This window comes from Lontra canadensis, unplaced genomic scaffold (genome assembly GCF_010015895.1).
Source record: "Lontra canadensis isolate GAN:19392208 unplaced genomic scaffold, GSC_riverotter_1.0 scaffold199, whole genome shotgun sequence".
Classification (NCBI taxonomy): Eukaryota; Metazoa; Chordata; class Mammalia; order Carnivora; family Mustelidae; genus Lontra; species Lontra canadensis.
The window spans coordinates 1,545,970-1,558,159 of NW_022631193.1; the positions used below are offsets into that span (position 1 = coordinate 1,545,970).

Consider the following 12,190-nt stretch of genomic DNA (forward strand, 5'->3'; position numbering starts at 1 on the left):
ATCTATGTGGAGCTGATTATCATAAGTGATGTAAAGCAGAGATTCAGTAACCCCTATCCATATGGAGAACCAGTTTGTCAACTCCATTTACTAGATGGTGGCTTCTATACCCATTGACATCCCATGCACTTGTCCTATGCCATAGAAATCCTACACAAGGCTCTGTGTCCCTTTCTGTGGGTGAGTTGGTCTACCCCTGTGCCAGCATCCAACTTTCTTTGATACTATATCAGTGAAATAAATCTTATCTGATAACAGCAGATTCTCCTATGTTCTTTTTCTTCTAAGGAGCTTTGGTATTTTCCTTCTGATCTTCCATATAAATCTAAAATTCCAGGCTCTTTCCTCCCTCTCTGGGTCTTCCTCCAAGCTGCTTGTCAAATTTCCTCAGAATGCTTCCTGGTAGATTAAGGTGTTCATGAGAAGTGACCCCATGACCTGGCAGAGTCATCTATGCCTAAGTGTTAGAATGTGGCAGCCAGCAGTAGGGCTCCTAAAAATGAACAAAACAGAAAGAGAAATGATAGAGTCCCTCTCCTTTCTGACAGGAAAGGCTTCTCTTGTATTGAAAGCTTTGGATACTTGCTCACAGCCTTCTTCCCTGTCCCCAGTATTCCCAACAGATTCATGGCTAGATGGCCACACAAGAGTCATTGGAGACCTGCCTCCCCTGGCCTCTGGTGTTTCTCTGCCCTCACCCCAACTCCCTGAGACACTTGTGGTCACAAACCCTTCATGCTTCTTCTTTTCCTAGGACTGCTTGTTTTGTGTAGAAATAATGGTTTCACTTTCATGTCCTGTAAATGTGGGTCTTAGAACCATCAGCCAAATCTTCCTGAGGGAGGGGCTCAAGTCAGAGGCTGTCATCATTCCTGTTATCATTCTTTACCTAGGCAGAACAGATGTTCTGTAGCCCCTTGCTTAGGGCAGTGACCTCAGGAGCACTCAGTGCCTACACTTCCTAGGCAGTATAAGCCTCTGATTGTTCCTGTGCCAGGGGCTCCAGGGAATACTTGAAAAACACTCAGCATTTTCTGCTGTGTTAGTGGAAACATTCTTGAACTCCATCATCAGAAGTCTTTCTTCTTTCCAGAACTGGTGAGTGAGCAAAATGTGTACTTGCAATGATGGGATACTGGCTTTGTGCTTGCAGGGTTGAGGTGTAGGTCAGATGGGTTGAGAGTTAAGATTTCATCCAGCTGCTCACGTCATCCTCTTTGAAGAGAGAACCATAGTCTGAAAATGCCTCTTTTTCTTCTTTTTCTTTTTTTTATAGTGAGAAAGTTGAAGAAAATTTGGAATAAGCAGTGTTTATTGGGTGTCTCCTTTGGAAACTATGCCATCTTTAAATGCAATCTAGCTTTTCATACCATAGAGCTATTTCAAAACTCAGTGAGTTTTAATTATTGGTAGCAATGCAAAATAATTTTTTGGGGGGGAATTTCTTCCCATCCATTCATGCTATAACAAAATACCACAGACTGGGTGGCTTATGAACAGAAATATACTTCTCAACCTTCTGAAGGAATGGACATCTCTCTGTCACCTCACGTGGCAGAATGTCAAGGTAGTCTCTGCAGTCTCTTAATCTGGGGGTGTTTGTGGGATTAATGCATTCATGATCCCTCTGCCCTCACGACTAAGGAACTGCCAAAAAATCCACCAACTAATATCAGAACTTTGAGCTCATGCATCATCTATGGATTTTGTGGAGGACATATTCAGTCCATAGCAGTCATGTAGCTAATTTCTGTCTGCACAGGTTCAGTTGCCTTCCTACCCTCACCTTAGAATACAGCACTCTTACATCATTTTAATATTCATTTCAATATTCTTGAACTATAAATGTCTCTTTGGGAATATCCGTTTAACCAGTAATGTCTTCTGCCTGTTTCCTTCATTAGTAATCAGATAAATAAAATCTTCAACACATGTTTATTTTATATTTCTTTGAAACTCATGATTCTTCCTCTTTTGAAAATTGTTTTTGCAGGACATATAGGAAGTGGATGAGCACTGAGCACATTCCTACTCTTAAAAACCCACCGGGAGTCCCTGAGAAAACTTACATGTATAAATATTTTTAAAATCAGAGTTTTCTCACTCATAAGAGGCCACATCATATGTAGTGATGATTTCCTTGAATTGCCATGATTTAATCAGATATCTCTATTTCAAGACTGTGCAGAATTGAATTGGGAAAATTAGAGGTCTTATTTACTTCTGCCACTTCCTGTCACATATTCTAAATTTCACTCAAACTCTTCCATGAGGTGAGATAAATGGACATTAAGCTGTCATGGAGTAATTATTACCAGAAGGACTATGTGCTTGGCTATCCTTCTTATGGAACACACATCCTGGCAGACTTTTCTCTGCCCCCTGCTTCTACCAAAAGACAACTCTTGCCCCTATTTGCTCCAGGTTATGTGAACTGAGGTATGTGTGCTATTCTGTGCTCTCTAATGTGCTGGCCTGATTGATTCCTCCTACAGAATGGAAAGGGGTATGGCTCAGTGTTATGGTTTCAGGCAAATGCAGACTGCATTAGTTTCTCATTGCTGTGTAAAAAAAGTAACACAAAATTTGTGGCTTAAGACAACAACAGATTTATTGTCTTATAGTTCCAGAGGGAAGTTGTCAAAGATGAATCTTAAAGGAGCTAAAATCAAGATGTCAGTGGGTGATGGGTATTAAGGCAGGCACTTGTGATGAGCACTGGTTGTTATAAGCAAGTGATGAATCACTAAATTCTACTCCTGAAAACAAATATTACACTATATATTAACTAACTAGAATTTAAGTACAAACTTGAAAATAAAATAAAATAATAAAGTAGAGGTGTCAGCAATGTTGGTTCCATCTGAATACTCCAGGAGACAATCCATTTCTTTGTTTCTCCAGCTTTTGCAACCCGCCTGAATTCCTTATCTTGTGACCCTTCTTACATCTTTCTGGATCTTCACTTCTATCTCCATCTTTATTATACCACCTCCTTTTCTTCATTTGGCCTTGCTTCCTTCTTATAAGGTTCCCTGTGGTTATATTGAGCCCATTTGGATAATCCAAGAAAATCTTTTCATCTGCAGATCCTGAACTTCTTCATACCCGCAAAGTCCCTTTTGCTATGCAAGGTCACACATTCACAGGCTCCGAGGTTCAGGATGTGAACAACTTTGAGTACTGTTACTTTCTATTCCACAGGCCTTGACTCTTATAACATAAGAATCATCAGAGTAGACAACAAGTAGTTTCTACTGTAGCATGAAAACAAAATTCATCAGGAAAAGTAAATCAGAGTAATGTTAGTAAGTGTGAGAGAATGGGAATGGGCTGTTGAGATCTGTGTGTTTCCTCAGCTCACACTATGTGTCTATTCTGCTGCTCCATTTGTCTTTCTAATTCACTTTCCTTTTCCCACAGACATTCCACAGTTAACGATCGTGGATCAGTTGCTATTTGACTTCCTGGCAGGAAAGAATTTTCAGCAGTTGGCCACCAACTTTATCCCTCACTACACCACATTAATCAGTAAGGTAGGGGGAATCCTCTCTCAAGAAAATCTTGGTAGAATTCAAGCAACCCTTAAAGAGGCCAAGCTAAAAGATGTGGCTGACATAATTGAGGAATCACTTGTGGCAGCAGAGAATGCTCCACTGGATGTGGCTGTGATTGGGGAATCTGGCACTGGGAAGTCCAGTTTCATCAACGCCCTACGAGGACTTAGTTATGAAGAGGAGGGTTCTGCAAGTGTTGGCGTTGTGGAGACTACCAAGAAGAGAATGCCCTATCAACATCCCAAATATCCCAATGTGAACTTCTGGGACCTGCCTGGAACGGGAACCCCCAATTTTCAACTAGATGAATATCTAAAAAGGGTGGAATTTGCTACCTATGACTTCTTCATCATGATTTCTTCCTCTCGGTTTAGCCTCAATGATGCTTTGCTGGTCAAAAGCATCAAAGAGATAGGCAAAAAGTTCTACTTTGTTAGAACCAAGGTGGACAATGATTTATATAATGAAGGGAAACGCAAACCCACATATTTCAAAAGGGAGAGAGTGCTTCAGCAGATACGAGACAACTGCCTGGCTAATCTCAGCCACATTGGAGTGCCTGATTCATGTGTCTTCTTGGTCTCCAACTTTGATCTGGATGACTTTGATTTCCCAACACTGGAAGAGACCCTGCTGAAGGAGCTCCCTGTTCATAAGCGCTACATTTTTGCGCTTCTGTTGCCCAGTTTGTCTGATGCTTCTATTGAGATGAAGAGAGATTTGCTCAAGGAGAAGATCTGGCTGAATGCTCTGAAATCATCTGCTTTGAGCTTCATCCCCTTCATGGCCTGCTTTAATGGTTTTGATTTTCCCCAGCAGGAAAAGTGCTTGAACATTTACTGGAGCCACTTTGGTTTGGATGAGAAATCAGTCAAAGAGATCGTGAAGAATCTGGGCATATCAAAAGAGGAGATGGAGAGTTTCACCAAGTCCTTGAATTTCTGGTTACTTGTGAAGGATGACAGCATAATAGCCAGGGCCATGAACTGTGTTGAAAGCTATTGCTCAGTAAATGGAGGCCTGCCATCCACTGTCTTCCAGTTTTTTAAAACCTACTTTCTACATTTGAAATTCATCAATACAGTGGCTGATGATGCTAAAATTCTCTTGCATAAGACTTTAGGGAAATTAAGTCTCAGGAGATGCCAGAGAGATGTGTCAGACTGCCTAACTGAATAACAAATAGGCCTCAGGTCTTTTGTTCTGTAGGTGGGGGTGGAGTCCTCCCCACCACCACACCAAGACCAGATCTTCCCTACGGTAGGGAAGATTGTCTCCATTGGACAAAAGCATTGCTCCATATTGATACTCCATCGCTATACAACAAATGGGATTTGCCCATGGCATTTTTTTTTTGTACTCCCTAGGCTATTTTGCTGAAATTATGACAGAAATGCACCCCATAGTTTTCATTAATCTCCATGTATTATAAGGTAGTTTATATTTGCTTCATTTACTCAGACAATAAACATTTGGTACAATCAATATAACTGTGTCCTTTGTTCTTTTCTATGAATGATTTTCCCCAGGCCTCATGTCAATACCCTCCTCATCAAACCAAGGGAAATGCATGAGTCAGGGAAATGTCTAAGTGAATACTGTAGTGTATAGTGTAGGGCACTATAGCAGGGAGGAGGAAGTTGAAAGAGGATCAGGGAAGTGTTCTAAGATGTCATATTGTCAGATACTGCAGGAGAACACAGTATTTCTAAGACTTTGCAAACACTGGACAGGATGAGACACCTGTGAATAATTGGACAATGAGGGACAGGAGATATGAGAGAGTAAAGGTGAAACAGGAAAGGCACTGGAAAGCAAAGATGAACTCAATTAGGCAATTTGGAGGAATAATGTGTTTTGCTTTCACGCAAATTTCCACATCAAACTTGTGAAATGGGACCAGCAAAAATCAACAATATCTGCCTCAAGACTCAAGGATCGTTATTCCTGCTATTACTGTAGTTGAAACCTTCCCACTTTTTCCCCATCACTGGTATAGGGTAGATGCTTTATGGTGTAACAGATGTACATGGAGGTGGCTGTCCCTCAGATCCCTTATTACACTGAAGGTCTACCCCACAGAATGAAGGGCACAAGTATAAAGGGGAGGGCACCAATGGCCCATAATTTCCTGACTACTCCTTGCTCCCCCATTGCTCAGAGTAGAGGTCTGCGAGAGGGCAGAAGAGAGTCTGTAAGGGATAAAAGATTGTTTGTGCTGCCTCATAAATAAGATATGTGAAATATTCAAAGAGAAGGAACTCTTGACCTTCTTGTATAGCCACATTGCATTTTGGGGCGCCTGGGTGGCTCAGTGGGTTGGGGCCTCTGCCTTCGGCTCAGGTCATGATCCCAGGGTCCTGGGATTGAGCCCCATATCAGGGTCTCTGCTCGGCAGGGAGCCTGCTTCCTCCTCTCTCTCTCTCTCTGCCTGCCTTTCTACCTACTTGTGATCTCTATCTGTCAAATAAATAAATAAATAAAATCTTTAAAAAAATGTTATAAAAATGTGCCTTAGATTTTGAGGTGTGTTCCCAGAGCAAAATTCACACTGGCAGGGCCCAGGTTGCTTACCATCTTGCCACCAGATCCTATCTATCCTTATAAAGAGCACGGACACTGAGGAAATCCTCCTCCTTTTTCGTCTCATCAACCTGGTGTCGCTGGCAATGTCCTATACAACCTTGTCCTCCTCTAGAAGTCATGAACTTCTCAAGATTCCCTGGCCTTTTTACTTCCAATTCATTTGCCTTAAATTAAGACAGAAAAAGATAATTTCAAAGGGTCTTTTTGAGTCCTTTTGGGAAGACACTTGTGATTAGAGCAGAGTTATTAAATATTTACAGCTGTGGGGCTTATTTTAAATTTCCTTTTTTTTTTTTTTTTTTCAGATGAGACAGAAAAGTAAATCTTTTGCTGTGGGAAGGAAGAACTCAGAAGAAGGTGAAAGTAGGGGAATAAGTTTTAGTGCTTTGGTTCTATCAGACTCATCCCAAGGTTACCAAGAGTGTTCATGTGTCTGGCTGGCATTCATGAAAGGACTAAAAGATTCCCCTAACAGTGCAAAACATGAAATAGGGGGCCATTAAGTGGGTAGAGGGGTGTTAGGGTTTGGGAGGAGGAGATAAAACTATGAGGGGTCTGCTATCCAAGACCTGTGAACTTAGCCAATTAACGATTGTGAGCAGTTTTGGGTGCTTTAATGTCACTGTGCAAGACTCAGTCGGTTTCTGTCTGGGGACTTCTGAAGTTCCTCTAGGAGGTGTTGTGATGAAGATTGGCTGTCACTTTATGCATCTGGGGTGAGCCCTATCATTCAGCAGGCCTCAATATCATTTTTCTGTGCCTTAACTTTTTTGTTCTCATTGTGACCTCCCCTCGAAAACAAAACTGATTTTCCTGACCTCAATTTGGAGGTAGTGGCTCAGATAACCAGAGATATGGTGTTGATGAAAGAGGGAAAGCCCTCCTCATTGATCTTTTTGTTCCTGTGGGAATGCATACTGCAGTCTTCTCACCAGCTGTGTCAGTGGTAGTACAATCCTTGTCCTAACTTCTCTTCAGTTCAAGAGATGACATATTGGTTCTCCAAAGTAGGCCATTTTTGAACCAGGTAATGTGAAAAGTCCAGCTCTCAGGCCAGTTGGATCTTTCTCTCCTACTGTAGCAGCCCTAAGTCAGCATAGCAACGGACAAATGAAATCACTTCCTGGGAGTCATCATCAAGAAAGGGGGAGGTAAATGAAGACATACAAATGGCTCTCAGACACATGAAAAAATGTTCATCATTACTAGCCATCAGGGAGACTCAAATCAAAACCACATTCAGATATCACCTTACACCAGTTAGAATGGCCAAAATTAGCAAGACAGGAAACAACATGTGTTGGAGAGGATGTGGAGAAAGGGGAACCCTCTTACACTGTTTTTGAGAATGCAAGTTGGTACAGCCACTTTGGAAAACAGTGTGGAGATTCCTCGAGAAATTAGAAATAGAGCTTCCCTATGACCTTGCAATTGCACTACTGGGTATTTACCCCAAAGATACAGATGTAGTGAAAAGAAGGGCCATCTGTACCCCAATGTTTATAGCAGCAATGGCCACGGTCGCCTAACTGTGGAAAGAACCAAGATGCCCTTCAACGGATAAATGGATAAGGAAGATGTCGTCCATATACACTATGGAGTATTATGCCTCCATCAGAAAGGATGAATACCCAACTTTTGTAGCAACATGGACAGGACTGGAAGAGATTATGCTGAGTGAAGTAAGTCAAGCAGAGAGAGTCAATTATCATATGGTTTCACTTATTTGTGGAGCATAACAAATAGCATGGAGGACAAGGGGAGATGGAGAGGAGAAGGGAGTTGAGGGAAATTGGAAGGGGAGGTGAACCATGAGAGACTATGGACTCTGAAAAACAATCTGAGGGTTTTGAAGGGGCGGGTGGTGGGAAGTTGGGGGAACCAGGTGGTGGGTATTAGAGAGGGCACGTATTGCATGGAGCACTGGGTGTGGTGCAAAAACAATGAATACTGTTACACTGAAAAGAAATAAAAAATTAAAAAAAAAAAGAAAGGGGGAGGTAAACTTTATTTTTAAACATATAATGTATTTTTTATCCCCAGGGGTATAAGTCTGTGAATCGCCAGGTTTACACACTTCACGGCACTCACCATAGCACATACCCTCCCCCAATGTCCATAACCCCACTCCCCTCTCCCAACTCCCCTCCCCCCAGCAACCCTCAGTTTGTTCTGTGAGATTAAGAGTCACTTATGGTTTGTTTCTCTCTTGACCCCATCTTGTTTCATTTATTCTTTTCCTACCCCCCAAACCCCCCATGTTGCATCTCCGCTTCCTCATATCAGGGAGATCATATGATAGTTGTCTTTCTCTGATTGACTTATTTCACTAAGCATGATACCCTCTAGTTCCATCCACGTCATCGCAAATGGCAAGATTTCATTTCTTTTGATGGCTGCATAGTATTCCATTGTATATATATACCACATCTTCTTTATCCATTCATCTGTTGATGGACATCTAGGTTCTTTCCATAGTTTGGCTATTGTGGACATTGCCGCTATAAACATTCGGGTGCACGTTCCCCTTCGGATCACTACGTTTGTATCTTTAGGGTAAATACCCAGTAGTGCAATTGCTGGGTCATAGGTAAACTTTGTTTTTTTAAAAAAAGATTTTATTTATTTGAAACAGGGAAGCAGACAAAAACCCTACAGCTAATATCATAGCATTATTTTTTTTTTAAAGATTTTATTTATTTATTTATTTGACAGACAGAGATCACAAGTAGGCAGAGAGGCAGTCAGAGAGAGAGAGAGAGAGGGAAGCAGTCTTTCTGCTGAGCAGAAAGCCTGATGTGGGGCTTGATCCCAGGACCCCTAGATCATGACCTGAGCCAAAAGCAGAGCCTTAACCCATTGAGCCACCCAGGCGCCCCTAGCTGATATCATTCTTAATAACGAAAGACTAAATGCTTTCACCTAACATCAAGAACAAAGCAAAAAGAGCCTCTTTCACCAATCTATGATACATGATACTTGAAGTCCTAGTTTATGCAATAAGGCACGAATTAAATATATATTTTATATGTTTACATTTATATATATATACTTACTATGCACACATGGCATCTCCACTCTGAGTTTAAATAGACTATTTAAGTCTCACTGTTCTGTTTCCGAGCTTTTTTTGAAAGATTTTTTTCTTTATTTTATTTTATTTTGACAGAGCAAACGCAAGCAGGACTCCTTGCTGAGCAGGGACACTGAGATCATGACTTGAGCTAAAGGCAGACACTTAACCAACTAAGCCACCCAGGCCTCTCAATGGGGAGTCAAACTAGTGATTTTTGTTGGGATGGCTTTTCTTCTATATCATTGTAAACACAGAGTATTTATTGAAATCTAATTGTGGGCAGGATAATGCTATCATATTTGACTCTCATAACAAGCTGAAGTATGGCACTTTTATCACCCATTTTTTTTTTTTCAAATGCAGCCCAGATTGTTAAGTCATTTGCACAGTGTTACAAAGCTGGGTAATGGGGAAAGTGGGGTTGGACACCAGATTCTCTTTTTATCATTTGCTTTTTGTGGCTTTTTCTTTGGGTATTCTAACCAAAGCCCCAGTTTCATCCCTATCCACATATGAAGGTTCTTGTCTGGATCACAGTGTATCCAATAACCTTGATCTTAGCTCAGATGCTGCACAGTTAGATGATTCCCTGAGAACAATAAGACTTTATAAGTCAAAACAACAACAAAACCAACTGTGTGCTAATCTGAGAAAAGTTAAGAAGTGTTGCTACTTTACACAATGAAGAATAGAAATTTTACCAAGGACAGATACAGTGATATTGTTATGGTCAAGGATTTTTGGCTCATGGTCTGGTCCTGTCACCTTCATTCATTTGCTTTTACACTTGTTTATTTAGCATTAATTGAATAGACACAACATATGAAAATCTAGGGTTCCTTCAGCAGCCCTGACCCATTGATTGAGTACTTTCCAAAGAGGACTAGGAATATTGCATAGAATAAAAAGAAGCAAGTCCCTATTCACATTGAGCATTACTTCATAGGGGAGAGATACAAGAAATAGTGGAGAAATTAATAGGTAACATAATATAATTATGTTATGTCATATATTAATTAATTATTAATAATTAATAAGTAACACAATGTAAGTTTGTGCTGGTGCTATGTAAGACTAAAAAAGTGAAAGTGGAAAGGGAGGATATTTCAAATCGGTAGTTAGGAGAGTTCTCTCTGAAGACCTGACAGTTAAGCAGAGACACAAAACGTGTGTATATGTAGACAGAGTGCCATGGCTGGGCACTCTTAGCAAATGCTAAGTCCATGAAAATGCAAGGAACTTGTCGTGTCCACTGATTAACTATGGGTGCAGTATGCAGTAGTGCACACAATGGAAGAGTGGTAGGAAAGGAGAGAATGGAAGTGATCAGGGAACAGGTGATGTAGGACACTAGAGGATATAGTATTTGCTTCAGAATTTATTCTAACTAGATGGAAATCCCTGAAAGAAGGACATGATCTAATTCAGGTTTTGGAAGAGGTTTGGCAGGTAGATGATCATGGGACCAATGGGGCAGGCTTAATGCACCTAAATATGCTTATTCAGTGGTTCATGTGAGAGATGGCAGTGGACTGGGCAAGAGCAAGATCAACAGAGGGTATGAGAAGAGACTGCGCTTAGGATGTATTTTGAAGACACATCTTCTGGATTGGTTGTCATGCTGCAGGAAGATATCAGAGGAAGGATATAAGAATCACCTGTTGGGTTTGTCCTGAGCAACTGAGTGAAGTGCCATTCAAGGAAATGGTGAAGGCTCTAGAAAGGTAGCCCTGTGGGTAAGGGTGAAGCAGGGGAGTCAAGAATCAAAAGCTCAGAAACAGGGGTGCCTGGGTGGCTCAGTCAGTTAAGTGTCTGCCTTCAGATCAGGTCATGATCCCAGGGTCCTGGGATTGAGCCTCACATTGAGCTCTCTGTTCAGCAGGGAGTCTGCTTCTCCCTCTCTCTCTGCCTGCTGCTCTCCCTGCTTGTGTTCTCTCTGTCAAATAAGATAAAGAAAAAAAAATCTTAAAAAAAAAGAGCTCAGAAACAGAACTGTGAGACTTAAATTGTCTATTTAAACTCAGAGTGGAAATACCATGTATGCACAGGAAGTATATATATAAGTATAAATATAAATATATATTTAATTCTTGCCTTATTGCATAAACTAGGACTTCAAGTATCATGTATCATAGATTGGTGAAAGAGGCTCTTTTTGCTTTGTTCTTGATGTTAGGTGAAAGCATTTAGTCTTTCATTATTAAGAATGATATTTGGTATAGGGTTTTTATTTGTTAATATGGATGATGTTCATTAGGTTAAGGCAGTTATATTATTATCTTGCTGAAAGTGTTTTTATACTGAAAAGATGGTAAATATTATTGAAATTTTTTCCTGCATCTATTGAGATTGTCACGGGTTATTTCTTAGTGCATCTGCTTATCCCATGTGTTAGGATGACTGATTTTCCCCAATGCTCCAAAAGCTTTGCATTCCTGGTGAGAACCTCACTTGGTTGAGATGTATCAATCTTTTCATATACTGCTATAATTGCATTGCCAACATTTATTGAATATTGCTGTGCTTATACCCCTGGGAGTTGTTCTAAACATAAATGTGTTATATTTTTTTTTGTTTGGTACTAAGGTGTACTAGTCTCATGAAATTAGTTGAAAAGCCTCTGTAGAATTAGTATTATTTCTTCCAAAATATTTGGTAAAATTCTCTAGTGAAAAAATGGACCTGTAATTTTTTTCCTCTTTCCCTCTCTCCCCTTTTCTTTCTTTCTTTCCTTCTTTCTTTCTTTTCTTCTTTCTCCTTCCTCCCTTCCTCCTTCCTTCCTTCCTTTCTCTTTCCTTCCTCCTTCCTTCCTTCCTTCCTTTCATTTCTTTCTTCTTCCTCCCTCCTTTTCTTCCTTCCTCCCTTTCTTCCTTCCTCCCTTCTTCTCCCTCCCTTTCTTTCTCCCTCCCTCCCTTCTTCCTTCCTCTTTCTTTCTTTCTTTCTTTCTTTCTTTCTTTCTTTCTTTCTTTCT

At 40.6% G+C, this 12,190-nt stretch overlaps 1 protein-coding gene across 1 annotated transcript; it reads left to right on the forward strand.

The window, feature by feature from the left end:
* The first annotated feature begins 2,496 nt into the window (after positions 1 to 2,496).
* Positions 2,497 to 4,783, forward strand: LOC116861482 (T-cell-specific guanine nucleotide triphosphate-binding protein 2-like). Its single transcript, XM_032848102.1, has 2 exons — positions 2,497 to 2,506; positions 3,424 to 4,783. Exons 1-2 carry the CDS (start codon positions 2,497 to 2,499, stop codon positions 4,734 to 4,736), a joined length of 1,323 nt encoding a protein of 440 aa, XP_032703993.1. The 3' UTR covers positions 4,737 to 4,783.
* The last annotated feature ends 7,407 nt before the right edge of the window (positions 4,784 to 12,190 follow it).